This window comes from Hypomesus transpacificus, unplaced genomic scaffold (genome assembly GCF_021917145.1).
Source record: "Hypomesus transpacificus isolate Combined female unplaced genomic scaffold, fHypTra1 scaffold_48, whole genome shotgun sequence".
Classification (NCBI taxonomy): Eukaryota; Metazoa; Chordata; class Actinopteri; order Osmeriformes; family Osmeridae; genus Hypomesus; species Hypomesus transpacificus.
This window is the reverse complement of record NW_025813996.1, coordinates 947,613-970,104: the sequence shown is the minus strand read 5'-3', so window position 1 is coordinate 970,104 and position 22,492 is coordinate 947,613. Positions and strand designations below refer to the sequence as shown.

The 22,492-nt window shown below is 43.4% G+C and overlaps 1 protein-coding gene across 5 annotated transcripts in view; it reads left to right on the top strand.

The window, feature by feature from the left end:
- erg (ETS transcription factor ERG) overlaps positions 1 to 22,492 on the top strand; it is a 116,697-nt gene that overhangs the window by 62,013 nt on the left and 32,192 nt on the right. For 3 of the 5 annotated variants that reach the window (XM_047017130.1, XM_047017131.1, XM_047017132.1), the window contains 5 exons: positions 357 to 574; positions 16,680 to 16,843; positions 19,384 to 19,587; positions 21,700 to 21,780; positions 22,321 to 22,392. In XM_047017130.1, the coding sequence (XP_046873086.1) occupies positions 357 to 574; positions 16,680 to 16,843; positions 19,384 to 19,587; positions 21,700 to 21,780; positions 22,321 to 22,392 (739 nt within the window). The remainder of the gene's footprint in view (positions 1 to 356; positions 575 to 16,679; positions 16,844 to 19,383; positions 19,588 to 21,699; positions 21,781 to 22,320; positions 22,393 to 22,492) is intronic. The other 2 variants (XM_047017133.1, XM_047017134.1) reach the window with 2 other exon arrangements.

The following is a 22,492-nucleotide window of genomic DNA, read 5'->3' as shown; positions in this document are numbered from 1 at the left end:
GACATTCTGCAGCTGTATTATGAAACGTGAGAACTTTAATTCAACTTTTTAGATGTATGATACTATTCACAACTTTTAGTCTTCCAGTTCTATAGCAATATAATTAAATGCATCCAGCTACAGAAAAACTCTTGAGACTCATAAACAATGTGAAACACATTTCACAACAAGCATTGTACCAAAGTATGTGACAGACTGGACTTTACACTCTTTTAGAAGACAGTTGTTTATATCTTCATATTTTGTTGTTTAAATGTATGGCATTAACCTTATTTCAGTTGATTGCAAGCATCTATAGGAGATTATCAGGGTGTCAGTAGATTTGCTAACCAGCATTTTCCCCCCACTTTGCACAGGAAGCGTTGTCGGTGGTGAGTGAAGACCAGTCACTGTTCGAGTGTGCTTACGGAACTTCCCAGCATCCCAAGACGGAGATGACGGCGTCTTCGGCCAGCGATTACGGCCAGGCAGCCAAGATGAGCCCTCGGGTAAACCAGCAGGACTGGCTGTCCCAGCCCCCTGCTCGTGTCACCATCAAGATGGAGTGCAACAGTGGCCAGCTCAACGGAAACAGGTGAGGGGGTGGATAAACTAGTGCAATTGTCATTCGCAGTAACAGTTGTTTATTCGATCTTATTTGTTGTTGTGCCTTAACACAATCTCTTGTTTTGATATCAGATAATAGTAATGAGTAATGAGTGAGAACACTAAAGGTCGATATATGCTTCTGCGTTTTTCGAAAAACGGACACATGGGAACGCCCTCCTCTCCGTGGAACACCCTCTACGAGCTCTCCGTCAGTCCTCGGAGAGCCTCGGAGAGCTTGACGTGCACCTCCTGAATTTTCTAACTATTCGTCGTAGCTACGGAGAGCTACGGAGACCCCCTTGGCTGTGATTGGTCAGTATTAAGAACCGCTTGCGTCAGGGGCGGGGGCAGGGTTGCCGTGATAGCAGGACGAACAGAATCCTTTGACCTCCATTGCTTGTAAAGTTTTTACAATTAATAATTCAGCTAAACAGCTATGTAAATCAGCATCTGAATTCAAATGTGACGAGAAATGGGCAGTGTAGTTGCTGAAAATGTGCGTATTTTATTGATGAAACGGCTCATTTGTAAATTTGCTCCGACTTCTCGGTAATCTAGGTAAATAAACACTCGACGACGTTTAAACAAAAAAACCTACTCTTCTGCCGGTGAATTGTTTTCAGCACCCACAGCCTACGAAGAACCATAAACGCAGTCTATCCGTTCGTATCCGTGCGTATCCGTGCGCCCGCCCAAAGGTAAACGGAGACGCAGAAGAATTTTGGCCTTAAAGGTAGAACCTTAGTAAATCTCTGGAGTTGTGGCACTGATGCATTTCCATGCACTAAAATAACATATTTAAACAAAGGCTACACTTATGACCTTGTTTGAAGGATAGCCTGCCTGGTTGTTCACTGCCCTGTACACTACACATCTGTCTGGACAGGGGAATCCAACTATAGCAACATGATATGATATGTCTGAGTAACATACTTGCCTCATACCATGGTCTGGGTGAATACTCGATTCTGATTGGCTGCAGGGGTTTCCATTATTGGGTGATAACGGACACCTACTACGTCATTGTAGCAAAACTGTCTTTTCACCGTTCTAAATTATGCAGCTGGCTACATAGTATATGAGCCTGTACAAAGTGTCATTAAGTAAACATAACAACATGGATGGAGTTAAAGCCTCCATTTACAATTTTGAAAGACCTTAACAAGCTAACTTGTATTTACAACAATGAGTGACTTCAATATTTATTTTAACCTATTTAAAAAAAAAAACTTTTCTGAATGTAGGCTACCTATGTCTATGTAGGCTACTTTGTCAGTGTCACTTAACCGCTCATCTCACATCCCATTCGCCATTCACTTCGCTAGTCAATCTACTTTAGACAGGTTGCGGCCAACACGACAGTAACCTCTACACATGGCCGATTATTTTCTTCTTAAAAATCTTGATTTTATTTGGGGACAATTACATGGCTCGATAGCTGGCTAGTCTTGTTGTTAAACATACTGTCAAATTCTAATCACTGTTTGTAGAATATGTCAACTTTGATGCGGTCATCTCACATCCATTTGCTATTCAACTCGCTCCACAGGCTGCGGCCATACTGTAGCCTAGTACTAGTATATGGCCGATATTGTTCGTGAATCTTGATATTGATTTTGGGATAGTGACATGGCTGGTTAGCTAACTAATCTTCTTGTCAAACATACTTTAAAATTATATTTACTGTTTGTAAACCGTACACAATGTTATTGCCTTTGAATCTTGCTAGCATTACGTTAGCTAGTTTGGCTAATAGCCAAGGGAAAGCCGGAGTTGGTTCTGTGAGCTGAACGGACTATAAAATATCAGAATTGGCTAACGTTAAAAAACTTTAGATTTCTTTTGCAAAACGCCTGAAAACAAATTAATGTTTGTAAAAAAAAATCATTGGAAAGGGACCATGGTATAAGCGGGATAATGCCCTTCAAGGTGTCCAATATCACCTGATAATGGACGATGCGGAGGCGTAAACCGTCCGACGCACAGCGGAGCTTCCGTGGAGTCAGGGCCGGTGTTTGCGCTATAGGCGAACTAGGCAGCTGCCTAGGGCGCCATGAAGAGGGGGGCGCCAAATACCGAAGTGTGTCCATTAATTAACCGTCCCGCACCACCAGCAGAGGGCGCTGAGGCTGGGTGGGGGGGAGTCTCTCCGATTTATGCTCCGGGGGGGGGGGGGGACATTTTGCCTAGGGCGGCGAAGGTACTCGCGCCGGCCCTGCGATGATATTGGACACCTCGTCAGGCATTATCCCTTACTTAACAGAGAAGGCTTGCTAGTAAACGGAGGGTGTGTTCCAGGGAGACTCCTCCCCCGAGAGGTCAGAGAGCAGCAGCCAGGGTGCTGCAGCCCAGGGTCTACTGCTGGGCTTGTGTGCTGCAGGCGGGCGGCATGCTGGCCACGGTTTCCTGTCCATTGTCTGGCATTTCTATGAATGCTGCTTCAAAACAGGTCTGTCCACTGCAGGCTGCGACGCAAAACCACCAGTGTAAACATTTTCTAATAAACACTGCAGACAGGGTGGATGGGTTTAGCCCAGTTAAGGGTGGGGGGGCATGTTGTTTTACACCCCAAGGCCGCTCATCACTCGTCAGTGACACAGCCTGGGACATCGGAGTGCCTACATTGCCAAACCAAGTCAGGGCCTGACTAGAGGAGAGGAGGGAAAAGAGGGGCCTGACTAGAGGAGAGGAGGGAGCAGAGGTTGCCTGACTAGAGGAGAGAAGGGAGCAGAGGGGGCCTGACTAGAGGAGAGAAGGGAGCAGAGGGGCCTGACTAGAGGAGAGAAGGGAGCAGAGGGGCCTGACTACAGGAGAGGAGGGAGCAGAGGGGCCTGACTAGAGGAGAGGAGGGAGCAGAGGGGCCTGACTAGAGGAGAGGAGGGAGCAGAGGGACCTGACTAGAGGAGAGAAAGGATCAGAGGGGCCTGACTAGAGGAGAGAAGGGAGCAGAGGGGCCTGACTAGAGGAGAGAAGGGAGCAGAGGGGCCTGGCTAGAGGAGAGAAGGGAGTAGAGGGGCCTGACTAGAGGAGAGAAGGGAGCAGAGGGGCCTGACTAGAGGAGAGAAGGGAGCAGAGGGGCCTGACTAGAAGAGAGAAGGGAGCAGAGGGGGCCTGACTAGAGGAGAGAAGGGAGCAGAGGGGGCCTGACTAGAGGAGAGAAGGGAGCAGAGGGGCCTGACTAGAGGAGAGAAAGGAGCAGAGGGGCCTGACTAGAGGAGAGAAGGGAGCAGAGGGGCCTGACTAGAAGAGAGAAGGGAGCAGAGGGGGCCTGACTAGAGGAGAGAAGGGAGCAGAGGGGGCCTGACTAGAGGAGAGAAGGGAGCAGAGGGGCCTGACTAGAGGAGAGAAAGGAGCAGAGGGGCCTGACTAGAGGAGAGAAGGGAGCAGAGGGGCCTGACTAGAGGAGAGAAGGGAGCAGAGGGGCCTGACTAGAGGAGAGAAGGGAGCAGAGGGGCCTGACTAGAGGAGAGAAGGGAGCAGAGGGGCCTGACTAGAGGAGAGAAGGGAGCAGAGGGGCCTGACTAGAGGAGAGAAGGGAGCAGAGGGGCCTGACTAGAGGAGAGAAGGGAGCAGAGGGGCCTGACTACAGGAGAGGAGGGAGCAGAGGGGCCTGACTACAGGAGAGAAAGGATTAGAGGGGCCTGACTAGAGGAGAGAAGGGAGCAGAGGGGCCTGACTAGAGGAGAGAAGGGAGCAGAGGGGCCTGACTAGAGGAGAGAAGGGAGCAGAGGGGGGGAAATAATGGGAAAGTTTTTCTGACTGCTGACTGAGACCCCCGCCACCACATACAACACCCAGCCAATGGCTAGCTGCTGCTGTTGGAATCCCCTAACTCAAAACATCTGTACTTCTGCCACCCCCCCCCATCCCCCAAGTCTCGTCACACAGGTCATATTAATGACACGTCTCGCACACTCTCCAAAGGCCCCACCACCAGACCAGCCCTCCAGCCGTCCTCCACACACACACACACACTCCCCTTCTTCTATCTTTGCAGCAGGCCTCTCTCCACAGGCACCCAGGGAGAGGGTCTAATTTATCTGGCAGTGAGACACTGGGAAAGATTGTTCCAATTAGTGACGAGTCAGGGAGCAAGAGAAAGATTTACAAGGGAGATCAACACTCAGACAGGACTGCTGCTCCTGCTCAGTACCTCCCCCCTCAGCCCACCCCCTAGTTCTCCCCATTCTCTGGAGCTACTATAAGATGGCCATTGCACTGCCAAATAGAAATACAGTATGCGAGCTTCGAGGACAGAGAGTGATCTGAGGGCTGCAGGTGTTTTGATGCACAGGGCATGTGTGTTTGTATGTACATGTGTGTACGTGTGTGTGTGTATGTGTGTATGTGTACTACAGGGGGTTAAGTATTAACCAAACAACCAAAACTATTGCCCTACGGTTTAAAGGAAGAGGGAAACTGAACAGTACATTAACCAAATGATGCCAATACCAATGGAATTACAGTTATTTGACTATGGGTTCAATCAGAGCAAGAATTATCAAAGTAAAGTTAAATGAAATAGATATTTAATAACATTGCAAATGAATTAAATCAATTACAAGGCAAACATTACTAAGTGAAGGTTTAAACTCTCACATACTATACCTTGATTATTGTAAATCAGAGAGAGAAAGAGTAAGAGGTGAGCAAGGAGTAGGAGACAGAGCTGAGGAGAAGCTCTCAGGAGATTAAGAATCAGACCACATCTTGACCCTTACTTATCGTCATATGACTAGCAATGCTACAGTAAGTTACACAATGAGGTGTGAGATCCATCAAGCAGAGACTGTCCTGCAACTCCAGATTTTAGCATATGAGAGGCGGGGGCAGACATCACCCAGCCTTACAGTACGATGTATGGTGGATGTTCAGCCTGCATACAGTAGATCTGTCACTGTGTATAATATCTGGGGAACCCGAATTCAACCCAAACTTTTCTCTCGGAAATCAATCCGCCAACTCTCCAGAATAGATCTTCCTTCAGATCAGGTAACATGCCCCAGCTTTGTTTCTCCTCTTGTGGAGTTATGGTTTAAGGTCTTGAACCAGGAGTTATATGAAGGGAAGGGGCGGGTGATGGAATGTATGCAGTATGTTGATGTGAAGCCAAGGTTGGGTCCTGGGGTGTTGAACTCTAATTATCTGGATATAATGGGCGAGCAGAGGGTGTGGATCCCTGCCCAGAATCTGAAGCATGCGCAAAGACGCAGAGTCCAGTTAATAGCCCAATTCACCGTTTACAAGCATGCGATGTCCGAATTATCAACCGACTCGGACCGAGTTATCACGGTGTCGATCGGATCGTAGTCGGACCTCAATTATTCGAACAAAGGTGTTTACAAGAAAGGGATAATTCTATTTCAGTTCAAATAAGCCAGTAATCGAATCCATGTACATTTACATTTAGTCATTTGGCAGACGCTCTTATCCAGAGCGACTTACAGTAAGTACAGGGACATTCCCCCCGAGGCAAGTAGGGTGAAGTGCCTTGCCCAAGGACACAACATCATGTGGCGCGGCAGGGAATCGATCCGGCAACCTTCTGATTACTAGCCCGACTCCCTCACCGCTCAGCCATCTGACTCCCTAACCACGGTGAGTGGTAGGCAAGGTTGTAATAGGATGTGGGCCCTAGAGCCTTGGTTCATGGCAGATTAGTTATCCTCAGCCAAGGCTGGAGAACAATGAACAATGTTAGCTTGGAGTCACAGGCTGCGCAACGTCTGCCTGCTCACCCAAATTGTTTACTTTTTCTCTCTTTCTCTCTCTGTCCCCGTTTGTTGGTCTGTCACACAAATTGTCTTTATGTCCTTAATGCCTCCATTATTTCTTTGTCTCTTTTCGTTGGTTTCGTATGCTGTTTTTCCTGTTTCCTTCTTAGTCTCACTGAGACTTGTATGCTTCAGTTTGCAACAGCTTGACCACAGCACAGACACAGCTGTAAACAACACACACACACACTACTTTTCTTCTGAGATGTTTCCACACCGACATTGACATCCAAAGGAAAACACTTTAAAACACATAAGTCTAATGTTTCCCTAACAAACAACAGGAATCCTGTCAGTTTAACAGTGCAATATTTTTTTGCGGTTTGGTATTGACTAAAATTTGCATCACATGCTCCTTTGAGTGTGAACTCAACACATTTCTCAATAATAAATAACATCCACAGATTTGTGATATGTTTTTCAATAAGAACATATGGCGACATGGCTAGTTGCCAAACTCGAACGTATGACAGATACTTTGAAATGAGTGCTTGGATAGCTGCAACAGTATGATCTTCTGCAAACTGTTAACCTCAATCAAGCATAGATTGATCACAGAATGGCATTCTGGTCCTTTCCCTCTCCATTGGGTAAATAAATAAAACCAAACCCTTGAGATAAAACATTTCATTAAAAAAAAAAAAAATAGTACTGGCATGTTAAGTTGTTTTATATCATTTTTATATTCATTTTATCCTGAAAAAGGATAAAAGATAAGTGATGGGGCTTAACTTAAAAGTAATAAAGAGTATAACCTTCTTCTTCCTGTACATATTTCATGTTTAGGCCTAGTTTGGCATCAAGGCTTCTTTTGCAATAACTTGAAACTTTACTCTCATGCACAATAGTTTGATTGCACTTTAATTTTAGCTCAAATTGGCAAAAGTTGGAGCATTCCGTGGGATTTTTAACATGTATGTCATCTCTGACCCTTACCTCAACCTTAACACACTGTTCTAATACCCTAATTGATTACGGATGGATTCTTTCCATTGTCTCATTTGATGAGGAGAGAGAATGTCACTGCTCAACATTCAGCAAAAAGTCAATTTTGAACAACCAAACCTTTCCTCAGGATAGCTTTCAGGTGATTAGGTTTATTTTGACAACCTGTGCCCCAGTGATGGGTGTCTGCTGTTTCTGAGGCCCAGTTGCTAATAGTTACAGACATGTGTAAGGGAGACACCCTTTGGGAGTTCCCATTTTAGCCAAGTTGAAAAAAACAAGGTAGTTCATACTGAAGCAATGTTATCATTTCTTTCCAACAAATAAGGTATCAAGGTTTCATTTTAAAATTCCAATCTGGAAACCATATCCTGCTGGTTTTTTCTAAATTCTGCTGTAGAAAACAAGGCGACCACTAAAAATGTGTTATTATTGCCCAGCTTTGGGTCTTTGTTGTCCCTTATTACCTCAAGTGTACTGTTCAAACACAACATTTTTAATAATCCAACTTGGCCAAAGAATAACATTTCTTTTAAGTATATTTTTGAAGTCTGAAGCCTGTCCTCGAGTCAAATGGCTGTCCTGCTTGTAACCATGGCAAGGCCTGTCTCTATCTAGGGCCGGTTGAGGCCAACAGTTGGTTGACACATGACAAACTTTGATCACATTAAACAGTCTCTAAATTGTTCTTATCATAGCTGTGGCAGGTTGATATGAATTCATGTGACATTCCAGCTGTAATCCATCCCATCTGGTGACTGCAACCCTCAGGGAAGTTCTAGCCATCCAAACAGGAGCCTGGGGCCTTACAGGTTCTCCTCCACTTCCTCCTTTTGATTTTGGCAAAAATATGCACTTTTTATGTGGCTTGAGGAAAGCTGCGGGGCAGTGGTTTCTGCCGCAGCTGGGATATACTAAATAATGAGAGGTCTGGATGATAAGAGAAGAACGATCTGAGACTACTTTGTTTTCGGGGGTTTTGGCGAGAGAAAAACCCATCTGAAATGGGTAAACTAGCACCCCATTTATTTGCTTACATCAACAAAAGTTGCCTGCAAATGTGCTCGCGGATACTAACAGGGCACGAGCACAAAAATTCACATTGGCCGATAGCTGATTTACATGGAGCTGAATTAGCCATAGACTTATATTCAATGAGCACAGGGAGAAATGGCTTGAGTTGCCTGTCTTGTTGTAGCAAGTTTAGCAAATCGTTGTCACACATACATGAAATTTTGTTAATATAGTTTATTCCCGTTATTTTAAAACGGATTTGATTTTTTGTAAAAACGTTCATGACATGATGGCAAATATATTATGTTAAGCGCGAGCATAGATTGTTGACAAGTCTATCTGGAGCAAAGACAAAGTTTAATACTTTAACTGTTAACCACAATAGGAAATTCTGTATATTTACATAATATTAGTCTTGCCTTCAGAAGCTTTTGTCAAACACACCCATTATTCTTTTTTTGATCATGCCAGATTGCTTTTATGGGACAATGAAGGTCCTCAGTGACTATGTTTCACCCCCACTTACATCTGATGGTAACGTCTTGTAGCCTATATGGTTCTATGAATATGCCCCTTTCAAAGGCAAATGTTCAAACAAGTATATTTTAGACACACTTCTCGAGCTTTTATTTATTACATTATTAACACGTCTTGTTAGATCACGTTATATCCATTAATAGACGTTTGGTTTTCTAGGTTGAACATATAAAACAGAGGTCGCATTTCGACACTGATGTGAAATTGAAGGCAGTGTGAATTTCGTGGCATTTCGTTTGAATATAAAGTTGACAGTAAGCTATGGTAAATCTGCATTATGGAAGATTTCGGTTACCAAAATAACTAAGCTTTCTTTGCCTGGCGACAACAACGACGGAGCTGTTCATGTTAACAGTTTATTTCATCCGATACAATGCGTTGGAAATCATACTCATGTCACGAAGAAAAAAAGCAACATATGTGATGAGTTCCATCTAGAATAGCCCTATATTTAGCCCTTTAGCCTATTTCTAAAAAACAAGTAGAAGGAATACTATACAGTGACAGAATACATTTCCGTTAAGTTTGCATCATGTCTCTGATTCTTATCGGACTTTCTGCCCATAGATTCTGCCTTAGCTCACACGCTCGTAACCATATAAATCTATGCTCGCGACTGGTTGTCACAAAGTATGACGTGTACAGCTAGTTGCAAGCGTGCACGAGGTCTCGGAGCTAGGGAAAAAAAGAGCCACTATTTAAAGCTAGACCGGAAGACACGGAAGTGGAAATATGGCCGCGCCCAGTCTCGCGCTCTCGCTTGCCTCACTGCGCAACTGAGCACTTTTCATAGAAATTAATGGGGACGCCATCTTGGAAGACAAAAGTAGCTTACTCTAGTTATATTAACTCTATGATTCGAACAGCCCTCACTGATTTCACAAATGCGTTCAGCATCAAGCCTACGGCAACTCCCGAGGGACAAAACACTGTTGTCCATTGTCACATAGAAAGGTCTGCAACAGCAGGTTATCCTCAGGAATTGCAAATTAGCTAAACTTATAGTATATCTAAAATACTTTTGTAGACATAACAATGGATTCTGCCACTAAATGAGTGACTTGGCTTTATTGGCTTGGTTTGGCACCAAGTTATTTATATTTTTCAAGTCCATTTCTGCTTGATTTCTACTACCTTTGTTTGGGTGTGTAAATTCACTTTGTTTTGTAAATAAACTATGCACTGGGTTATTTCTGTAACACAGAAATGCTATTATAAGTCCCTGGTGCTTGAGCTTTTTTTCCCAAAAATATTTAGGATGTTCCAGCACTTATAGACCCAGATTATACTGTAGATATTAATGAAAACAGTGACCCAAGACTCCGGACTATGGACCCCCTGAAGTAGCCTTGGTCACCCCTTGGCCACCCCATGTATAAAACTCTAGTTCCGCCACTGATATTAAATATATTATAAATATTTTTTTTCTGTGTGAGAAATACAATGTGTGGCGGGAGGGCTTGACTAAAGACCGAAATGAGTGACTGTCACTCAATGCGTGACACTTGAGAGCCTTGTGGTTGCATTTTGCGACCAGTTTTGAGACGGTGCAAGCAGAGAATGTCTAATAAAGAGAGAACTCCCACTCTCGGGAAACTTCTGGGTTCTGAACTGGTTGCAGTTCCACTCAAGTTCCATATGAGGGCGCTAACGGTCGAGTGCAGAATGAATGGAGGTCTATGGAGCTATACCCCTCAAAATCCACTTTTCTCAGGATATAATTTTTTGTCTGGTAATTTGAATTCTGAAATCGAAAGGGGAGGCAAAAAAAATACACACCGCGGGGTGTTGGATTTTTTTAAGTCGCCTTTCTGTTCTAAAAAAAACTTTGAAAATGGCATTGACGTCATACACAACGTACAACCAGAGCTACTGCTTGACGGCAAGCTCTGGTTACTTCCACTTTTCTCTCGAGGCATCGACAACACAGCTGACAGGTTAGGCTCTCCCTGTCAATACACATGCTAGAAATAGTTTTGGCTTGCTAATGTTGCTGCTAATGTTGCTAATGCTCTGATGCTCTGACATTCTGGTTCTGCTTCGGATGCCATCAAGCGGGATCTCTGGTCGTAGTCAGTCCTTCACTAACCAATCAGCATTCGTTAGCAGAATGCTAGCGTGTTATGGGCCACAACGACTTACCATGTAAGAAATCAAAAGGACATAAGTACTCGTTCATTCAACTTTTGACTTGTAATTTATGTTGAACATGCAAAAACTAAAATCAAATCTGAGATTTATCAACAACAATCAGGCGAGAGAGACAAATTTAGCCGTTTAGCTCCATAGACTCCCATTCATTTTGCACTCGACCACGATCACTCCCAGTGGAACTCTGGTGGAACTGCAACAAAATTCGGTACAATGGGGCTTAATAGACAACTTTACGCGCCAAAACTAGGGGGCTGCCATAACTCTACAAATATGCAATTCATTTCCGCCGGAAGTGGTTTTCACAGCGTCTGCCGGTGTAAACACAGCGATTTGTCTATGCTAGCTTGGGATCAAGGTTCTACTACTTTGACATACTTGTCGTTTGACATTTACTACTGGATAAGTTGCCAACGTTGTGGCATGTACTTGTGGATAAAGTCGTCGCCATACTTTTAAGTACATTTAGAGTAGATTTATAGTTATAAAGCTTTTGCCAGTCCATCATTTTGGAGCTTTTAACATGGAGCAAAGGAAATGTCAGAAGATGTCTTTTAGTCGGTGATTCATTAGAACATTTGTTGTCTAGCTTTTCAATCTCTCAGCAAAATGTAGGCTAATTATTTGGCTAAAGGATGCCACACGTATCAGACAGAAGTTGTTCAATAAATTCGTAGCCCGACATTAAAACCATTTATGGTCGGTTGACTGATCGCGTTGTTGTACCCAATCAATGGAATAAACACACAGGAACATCATGAACATTCAAATGGTCTTGCCAGTTGTCCTGGCAAAACATGTAGCATAATGTTCTTTATTTATTGCCAGGACACGGTACAAGTAGGCTAGCCTAGGCATACGTAAAATTGAAAGCTAACGCTAATTCGTTTGGAATTTCTAGGCTATACTTGATGCGCTCATGTTGATGTTCAGCCTATTCAATTTAACAACTTCAGAAGGACAAGACAGGCAGTACACTGTTATCCTTATTTATGTTTCAATTGTCACTGCCTGAAGTGCCAACGTATCTATTCTTCCTATTAACCTGGTTATGACTGCTTTAAACAAGCACCGGTTGGCTACACACCTCATGCCGGGCTTATATAGATGTGTGTATTGGCACTTTGAAAGGTTTGAATTATTATATCCACATATCAATGTATAATTATTAAATCCACTGCAACAATAGGACAAAGGAACACCAACAAAATGTGAATATCCTACAAACAATACTGTTGTATAGCCTAACAGTAACAGGCTAGAGGCGATTCTAGAGGCGATTCTAGGTTTTAAAACTGGTCGTAGCACTCTATCCCACCACTCGTTCAGGTGCTTTCTCGAGTGTTTGCAACCAACTACCGCACACGTCGTTCCCAAACCACTTTTCTTCATGTTGTAAATGTTATATCCTCTTTGTCACTGCGATATCAGTGCTTTGTCGGCACAACGGATCTAGCTAGCAAAACAAACCCAGCCCGCCAGAACGGAAGTGGATTGCATATAGGGGAGCAGTTCAGGAAGCAGAGTGGAAACGGCTCATGAACTTGTCTATAGGGAGTGGGCAGGGTCTCCTTAAACAGGCTGTGGTGCAAGCATTGTTTACAAGCACTCACGACCTACAAATTTTGAATTTGTTGGGTGTGCACAACGTCAGCACACGGTAGCAACGACGCATAGATAAGACGTCCTTGTACAGCGATATCAGCGAGCCCTCAGCATTAGTAGCCTACCGTAGCTGAAAGTCTTGGAAAGTTTAGGCTATTTTTCACTAGGTATATATAAACCTAGCTCAAAGTCGAGGAAAGTTTAGGCTACTTTTCGCTAGGTTCCTACGAACATGTCTTACGTAATCTGCCAAACTAGTGGGTTTCCCTTCGTTCTTTTGGTGAGCAGTCTCACGAGCCCTTCTCATGGAGCCGAGCAGCTAAATACCTATTTAGCATTAGCGTTGTTAGCTACTGTATCCCTGCCTGTGTTTGCGCTGTTGCGCTGTTATAATCAGAAAGTATCGTGTCGTGGTATAGGAGGACTGTTTGAAAAGCGCTGCATCATACATTTAAGTCATTTAGCTAAGACTTGCATGTACAGTACGTTATGTAACATTAAATAATGTATTCAAACTCAAGTTTGTGCGGTGCGTCGCTGTATATCAGTTGTAAAATGTCAGTAAAAAAACAGACCCATATGCAACCGACGCAAGCACACACCAGAATTTCCCCAGAAATTGTACCCTCTCTACATTAATAATTGCATTGCAGATCGATATAAGGTGTACCCCAAAATGTTCTGCTTGCGCTCCAAAAAAAATCAGTCAGGGGCTACTGTGCTCCTAGTAAAAAAAGTTTATCTGGAGCCCAATAAGGTATACGCTACTGTGTATTAACGTTGGTCATAATGGTGGTACTTAGAGTCAAATATATATATTTTTTTTTTTCTTTCTTTTTTTAAACTTTTATTTGATCAAGAGGGACAGTATACATTCATAAACATTAAAATGTAAATGCACCCAATTATAGCCAAAAGGCTTTTCCATTGGCAGTCCCTCTGCCAGAGGGAAAAAGGCTATACAATCTAAAAAAGGCATTAACGTATATCAAACATAACATTAACAATAAATAAACAAAATAAAGGTACTGAGGTGGTACGGGGTGTAAAACGTTTGAGAACCACTGGTCTAAGCAACTGGAGAATGGAGACACATGCTAGGATTATGAGCGATTATTGGGGTCAGCCTTTCTGGTGATAAGTCCATGTTGAGAGGTTTACCTTCCAACCAGGGATGTAATAAAGCATGTTTTCTGAGAAGCCCCAGTGACCAAGGTGCAAATTTTACAATGACAATCGGGGGGGTCAACTTTCTCCAGGGCGTAAAGGATACCTCGTACAGCGCAGGCACGTGCTTCAGTGAACTGAAGTCTTCCAATCCCTACAGTATTTTGCTGGTTTAACGTATTGTCTGCAGTATGTTGATGATAATGAATCCAATCCATTCCACAAGCTAATGGGGCATGTACCACACAACAACTGTTGTAGTCAGGGGTCACCAACAAAGTAAAACTGGCAGCAAGTCAGACCCACACACACAATAGCAGTTCATAATTTACGCTCAAACACAGACCCACACAAAGCTGTACCAGAACAAAAGACACTTTCAACATTACGGATAACAATTTATACATTTTTAGACCCCAACCTGTTGTTTTTACCTGTTTTTGTGGGGTCCAAGTCTTAATTTGTCATTCAAACCCGGCCCGTGGGTCAACCTATCATTGAATTCTGCAAACCAAGTCAAAGTTTGAAATAATATTTTTGATTGTACTTGTGAGTGTGATAAAGAGCATATACAGGTTATCTGTTGCAGAACTCTCCAAAGTAACATTATTTTTGTAGTTTTTAATGACCTGTGCGTTTCCCGAAAGCATCGTAAACCTAAGTTGATCGTAGAGTCCATCGTACGATGGATCTTAGTTGTACGGGCCGTTTCCCGAAACCATCGTAGCTAAAGAGGCACTTGAAAATCGTCGTAGATCAACGAGAGCTCCAGACCAGTCGTAGATCGCTAAGTGCATCGTAGCACAGAGACTCAGTGGAGACACGCGTAGGCCGACCATAAAAACTACATTAAACTCATGCTGAAAGTTAATTCCGATGGAAAATAAGATTTATTTGGTCCTCTTTTTACATCAGTTACGCTGGAACTGGGATATTTCTTAGTGAACCATACAAGTTTAACTGCCGAAAAAATATCAGAATCCGGTTTATCCTCAAGTAAATTTAGGTTACACAAAATAATTTGATTTAGTGGGTTTGGCGCATGCAATGAAGGTATTTAAAAAAACAAATGTCAGTCTTATTCAAAATACTATAACATTGAAATATGGCTGTTGTAATGTGCAATAGAAACTAGAAATGAATTAACGTAACGCTTTTACGAGTACAATAACACAACAACAATTGAACATTGAAGATGTTTATTAGAATTATAGGGCTGGTAGCACGCCAGTGGATGAAGAGGCTGGTGGCAGAGCCGAGCCTGATGTTAGGAGATGGTGGCGCCCAGGAAATGGAAAGACTCCACAGGGTTGACTAGGAAGTCACACAGGGTGAAGTCATAAAATCATAAAAGCCATTGAAGATAGCCTAAGTCCTGCACTGCAGACTTGTCCCCTCTGATATGGGGAATTGGATGTGGTCTGAGATGTGGCAAAGTAATGCAGTTGTGACAGCCTGCACAGATCTTGACACTGAGGCCTTGGCGAGCCCATGTCCATCTCCAATAACCTCCAGAAAACTGTCAATGGCATAGAACCTTAACACTGCCAGTAATTGGGTTACAGGGGTCAGTGCAAAGGACCTCCTTGTTAGCCTCTGCAGGTCTGCTTCTATGTGGTTCAGGAGCATCATGATATCATGATGTCATCTGACATATCTTACACTCACAATGAGTATAATTGATCAACCATCAATTAAAGTAGAGTTGATTATTCATGTCAGAAACAATGATTCCATGTTGAAGACATGGGGTATTCATTACTTATGTGTTTGTCATTTGTCACAATGTCATTTGTGGCCAATATGTGATAATTATGAGATTGCAAACATGGTCTTGGGAAGCTGTTGGCCTATGCAAGATTGTAGATATAGTCAGCACTAGAAAATAAGACAGTAAATATGTTGGATTGAGATGCTTGTATTTGTACATTGAATTGTTTAGGATGCTAGCTGGGACATGCCATGTGTGATACCATTCATATGCATGGTTTTTAACCTTATAGTTCAATCAAGTAGTAAATATAGGACTCATATATATATGCCTATGGAAAGTGGAGTACCAAGAAGAGTTAAAAACCAAGGCACAAGTAATTTGAGAAATAGTTGTTTTATGGGAGTTTGTTCTCCCTGCTCCTGCTCCTCACATGGATCTATAAGGTAAACATGTAAGGATTGGACAGGCAACACTGAATATATGATACAATACACAATTCAGCCTTTACTTAATTTAAATAAACATTGTATGCTTTAGGCTATAAGGTAACCTAAATGTGACACTACCTTGTTGATTGGGCAGAAGAATAGGCACAGAAATGGAGGGCCTTGTGAACTTCATCTCTTCAAACAAAAGCTTCCTCACCTCAATTTGGAGACGAGCCCACTTAATTTCCAAGACCTCCTATTGGTATTTAGCATCCTGTGTCGCTGATTGCAAGGTCCTAACACCGGTGTAAAACTCAGATGCAGCATAGTTTGCACGTTCACCTTATTGTCTTTACCTTCATGTAGCATCACATTGAAAAGTACTCAAATAAGTAGCCTATAATAAATGTAAAGTTTTCTATAGCTACAGAAAATATTTTTTTGTGTACCGTAATTTGTCAAATATTTTGGTTAACGTTTTAATTTTAAAGTCTTCAAGTTGCGTCAGAAGAATCACATTTCAGTACAATGGACAGCGTCTTGTTAAGTGCAACTTAAGAGACACGTACGAAAGAAATAACGATGGATCGTTATTTTCATCGTAGAGAACCCTCGTAACAGCTACGATCCATCGTTATCGGGAAACGCACCCCTGATGATCTCATTGTGATCTATTGAACTTGTTTCGTTGCATCATTAAGCTATACAATCGACTCTAACACTGTTTGAATGTGTGTTTGTGTATGTGTGTGACAGGACCTCTGCGGACAGCTGCGGAGGGGGGAAGGTGGCAAAGCTGGCCAGTGGAGGAGGTGGGGCAGAGAGCACAACCCCTGTGAGCTACGGCAGCTACATGGAGGACAAACACATTTCTCCTCCAAACATGACCACCAACGAGCGTAGGGTCATTGTTCCCGCAGGTAACACCACACTTACAGCAACCATGTCACGTAGGGAAAGCATCGTTACAGAGTTTTGCAGTTATTTAGACGTGACAAGACGTGTAATACAGGTACAATACAAGCGTAATATACCCTCCCTCCCTAATAGGCAAGACATTTTGATCTATTCTACTCTATTGTAGCCTCGTCTAGTTCGGTCCAGTAAGTGAGTCGCATTCTGATAAGAAGAGTGTTTCTCCACTCTCATATGTCAAGAGGAGGGACAACTTCCTCTAATCTGCAGAACAGAAGCCCCCAGCGTTAGTTGCTGAGTGCGCTGTTCCTAGTCTAGACCATTTCCTAGGAGGAGAGAAGGAGCAGGGGGGAGAAAGAATTTGTCTACCAAAGGCAGAAAGGTATTCTTATCAGCTCCCGTTTAGATGAACACACCTACATTCTGGCGCCTTAGTTGGGAAGAAAACAATGTTGGCCAAAGTTAGTCAGCCAAAAAGAAAGCCTTGTACTCTCCTTGTTTTCAAAGTAAATAGATTTGAATATTTTGTACATAGTTTCATATATTGTTTTTATTATTACAAGACTATTATACTTACAGTATTACACATTACTATTGAGGTTGATACTTGAGGTTGAGTAGAATCATTTTTGTCCCATCTTGATCCTTGACTCCACCGCAAGATGGAACAATAATGCCGAATACAGTCACCAATTTTTTTTTGTGGAATTTTCCCACAGTGACTGTTAGCATCGACTATGTAGCATTTTCACAGTGTCCACTCTCAACGAAACTGGGCTTCAGCTGCTGTTTCTCTGGCGTAGCGCAACTTCCTATTCAACTGAAGCTGACAAGGACAATAACGAAGCATGTTAAGAACATCCTGTTTTTGCTGTTCACTTAGGGCAGGACAATAGACGCATGCTGCTCCACAGAATGGAATGGGAGGTCGCCGTCAAACTGTATCTTTGCTCGACGTATGGGAAATGCACAAGACATTCCTAATATGTTAGTTTTCAGGGGGAGTGGTATTTCACTTTAGTGATTTGGCATGTAGTCGCATATCTGCCCAGCTGCCCACATATAAGGATGGCTTTTCCATAACGTGCGGGGTCGCTTATTCCCTGTCTCACTGATGCATTTCCTGCTGTTAAAGTCACTGTTATACAACCCACCCTACATACTGTCCCAAAGTTACAGTACCGTCCGGGACTATGTTTTAACCAAGTAAATAACATCCAAAAATTGGAAGGAGGGGAAACATATTGAACATGGTCTACTTGCAGACGCCTCTCAGTTTTTCTCTTATCAATATGAACTTCACCTTATCAAACTCTTATCAACAAGAGCATTGTTGAAGCATATTTCTGGTATAATCCTAGCCCTTTATTGTTTCTTTCCTTTCTAAATCCTGTCCGCATTAAGACACAATCACTACCTAAAGCAACATCTAGAACATTGTTTGAACGGTTAAGTCCTCTGATATTGCATCATGATCTTAGGACACATGGAACGGCAGTGGTCCTCCTTCTGCATTATCCCTGCTATCCCTCACTCGTGCCCCCATGTAGCAAAACAACTCTCCCAGTTAGCGGTACCCTCGAGTCTCTGAGCCTGTGGAAGTGCTCCAGTTGAGCCTGGCCAGATGCCATCAGTCATGGGGAATCACCAGGGGCTTGTAGTCTCCTCCAGCCCCTGCACAAAGCAGCTCCAGTTACAACAGTCACACACTGCTGCTGCTAAATATGGCAGGGAGGTTGGGGGAAGACGAGGGGAAGAGGCAGACGACTGTGTTTTGTTTTTGTGACCGTCAGCCATATTTGGATACTGCTAAGGTTGTTACAGTAAGTGTGTGAGCGAAGTGAGGGGGGAGGGGCAATCTTGTGGGTTCTTATGTGTGGAAGATTTGGTGAGACAGCAATTGTCTGATCTTAGGGAGATATTAAAGTAATGCACTCAGAACACCATTTCAGCCAAGTCAGAGAATCCTGCCCACTCAATTCTGAAGAAGCGATAATGACCACCTTTGACAAGTTTCTGAGCGTGCCTCTTGAGTGCAACTATTAACCTTACCTTTAGTCTTTACCATCATTTGCCTCCAATATAGCGAGATTGGGGGCGTTCCCGCAGTGGCGGCGCCAGATAATTTTTTATGCAGGTGCTGAGGGGGTGCTAGATCATTGACAGGGGGAGCTGCGCAATTATATATATATTATATAAATACTACCAAGGCCAGAGTGGGACACATTTTCAGCTGGAGTGTTATGGCCAAAACCTAGATTTATGAAGTGACAGATCTTTCTTTTTTTTCATGGCTTTTTCAGTTCCTCCTGGCATCATTTTCCCATCCATTTTATCATTTGCGAATCAGCTTAATCTTGCTAACTCCCTCCACAACAATAAATGATGGTTTAAGGTTCTCCCGATGGCCACTCCGGGCCTGATCACTAATACTAAATGAGCAGGGGGTGCTATCGGGGTGCTTTAGTCTTTCTTGGGGGTGCGTTCCCAACATTCTTCGAAGACACACATTCACATACCCCCACCCCACCCCCCCCGCCTCCAGACCCTACTCTGTGGTCCACGGAGCATGTGCGCCAGTGGCTTGAGTGGGCAGTGAAGGAGTACGGCCTGCTGGATGTGGACACCGCTCTCTTCCACAACGTGGATGGCAAGGAGCTCTGCAAGATGAGCAAGGAGGACTTCCAGAGGCTCACGCTCAGCTACAACGCTGACATCCTGCAATCCCACCTGCACTACCTCAGAGAGAGTGAGTTCCTCCACTCCCGCCCCCCTCCCCCCACCTCCTGCCTCTCCTCTCCGTCCGCTCTCTGTCCCCTCCCTGCTCTTCCTCTCCTTACCTGTGCCTCCATCTCAACCTCCACAGGCCTGTGGAATTATGGGCATTTGAGGAGGAAGGGACCACGAGGGCATACTAGAAGGCTGTGACTAGTTATTATTATTTATTTTTTAATATATATTATTTTTAAATGAAACAAAAAAGCTGGTGATATTCAAATATTTTACCTTCAATTGTGTGCTGAAGAATAGTATTTGAATTAGGTGCTGGGCTTTGACCAAGGCCAATACACAGGGTTTCTTAACTGCATCGGAGTTGCCTCACCCTGCCCCAAGGTAACTTATTGTACTGTTTCTGTAGCTTGTCAAAATAAGAGTAAAGGTTAGATTCTACAGCCTTCCAGTAGCAAGCCTGTGCAGTCCTGTTCACAGTCTCTGCATCACATCAAGCTCTCACTGACATTTTTTTTTGGGGGGGGGGGGGACTTACAACACACTGCTGTGCTGCAGAATGAAGGGTCCCTGACGTCACCTCCCACTGCCTGCCTGCTGCTTTGGCTGTACAACTCTATGCTTCTTACTTGCGCTCCTTGGCCAATCCTATGTAGCTCTTTGCACAAACACACGCACAATCATGCTGCATAGAGGATCAGATCAGGCTCAAGTTTATGTAAAAACACAGCTAATGGTGGACATCTAAGAATCACATCACATATTGGCAGATGGGTATAGAACACTTATCTGGTTATAATCAGAAAATGGCTGTCAGACCAGATTTTGGAGAGGATTTTGATTATCTCTGACATTCTTTGTATTGTCTTCCAATACAGAGGAGTCCAATATCCACTTGCTCTCACTGAGACGAGGCCTCCAACAATCCCTTCCTCCCCCCATAATGACTCCTCATGTTTGTTTTCTATCAGTGTTGGTTTGGGTAGCGATCACGCCACTCCAGATGTCCTGGAGAGGTGACTGATGGGTATTGCTGGCTGGCAGACAAAGAAAGAGAAGCAGCAAGCAGGCATGCACAGAGAAAGACAGGCAGGGAGGTAGGTCTTCAGGCAGGTCAACAGACATGCAGGGATGTAGTTCGACAGGGAGACAGGCAAACTTAGAACCAGAAAACCAGACAGCCTATAGGCAGATGTACTGTGGAGTAAAATTGTCTTCTTAACTTCTTCTGTCCCTATATTTACATCTGATATGACCAGTACTGCAAATTACAATAAAAAGAATTGACTGTATATTTACTAGGACACTTATATGGTGACATTTTGTTGTTTAAAATACATATTAGAAACCATAAGGGATTTTACAGGAGTTAACAGAGATGTACAAAAGTAAAAAACATAAAAACAAATCACAGCCTGAGAAGGAAAGGACTTTCTTTGGCTTTAAGCTCCTCTCAAATGGAAAAGACACCAGGGATGAGGGGTAAAGGGAAGAATGACCTTACAAGCTTTCCTTTCACCCCATCCCTTCCTCTCTTCTCCTTTGTTCTTGGCAGCAGCCCCTGCTTCTTCTCCTGATATGTACACACGTTTGCCGAATTCATCCTGGAGGAGGAAAAATTGTGAAAAGCAATGGATTCTCACGGACGTATGTGGGCACGAGTGACTAACTATTTATTTGGGCTGGCCTTCCGTGCAATTGTCTGTTCCTCCCAGTCTGGCGACGTGTGCCACACTCACACAAAAGTTTTTCCCTCTCTTTCTCTCTTTTTTCTTTCTCTCTTTCTCTCTCTATAGCAACCCCCTCTCTTCCCTTCACTATGTATTTTAGCTTTAAAAAAAATCTTTCATACAGCTTTTGTCTCCGATGCCATATTCCTCTCCTTCTCTTATCTCACTCCTCATCCACTCGCTATTCCAGTCAGTTTCCTTGTTGCTAGCCTGTTTGACATTGCTGCTTTCAGGACAGCTTCTCCATAGTGCATCCCTCTCCTGGGTTCTCACAGTAAGAGCCATTCCGGCTCATAATGCCCATCGCTCCTCTTTCCACACATCCAAGGATGTTTTTATTTATTTATTTGGGGGGAGTTGGTCTCTTCTTTTTTCAAAAAAAAGAATGTTTTATTTCTCAGCTCCACTTCCTCACTTGACTTCCGATGATGTTGACAAAGCCTTACAAAACTCGCCACGGTTAATGCATGCTCGCAACACAGGTAAGGAGACCCCCCCTTCCTCCACCTTCTCCTCCTCTTCCACTCCTTCCCTACATCTGGCTTGGCCTCCGCCACCACACGCCTTACCGTGGCACCCACTGTAGGACATTTACTGGCCATCTATACAGTTCATTCTTCACACTGTATACAGTACGTGCAGCATACTGCTTTTCTGTTCAAAACAACATTGTGATCAAAGTTGTTGCTATGCTACGTTATAAGTGTGAGCCTTTACGACTCTCTTCTTCCTGGGTCTGTTGTCTTTTGTGATGTGTATCCATGTGATGGGACCACAGAGTGGTCTTTTAGAGACAGAGATAAATGCATGTGCTTCAGTATAACCTTGATCCATAATGCTGTAATTGCCTGTGCACCTCACACACTTGATATTATGTAATATTAGCCCCAACCCCGCGGATATACTATTCGCCCATACAATTAAAATGTCAGCATTGGGGCAGTGTATCATGAGATGTGTCATGAAGGTTTAATCATAATTGAAATTATTCATTAATAAACACTCTTGTTCACTCTCGGTAGGAGGGGCGAGTTTCATCTTCCCCAACGCTCCAGTTTATCCCACTGACTCCCCCAGAGTGCCTGTCAGGGCAGGTGGGTCTTTCAAACTAATGTTACACACAAAATACAGGACAAATACGGCGTTTTGTTACTTTTTTAGACATATATATTAACTGTACATATGGATATGTAT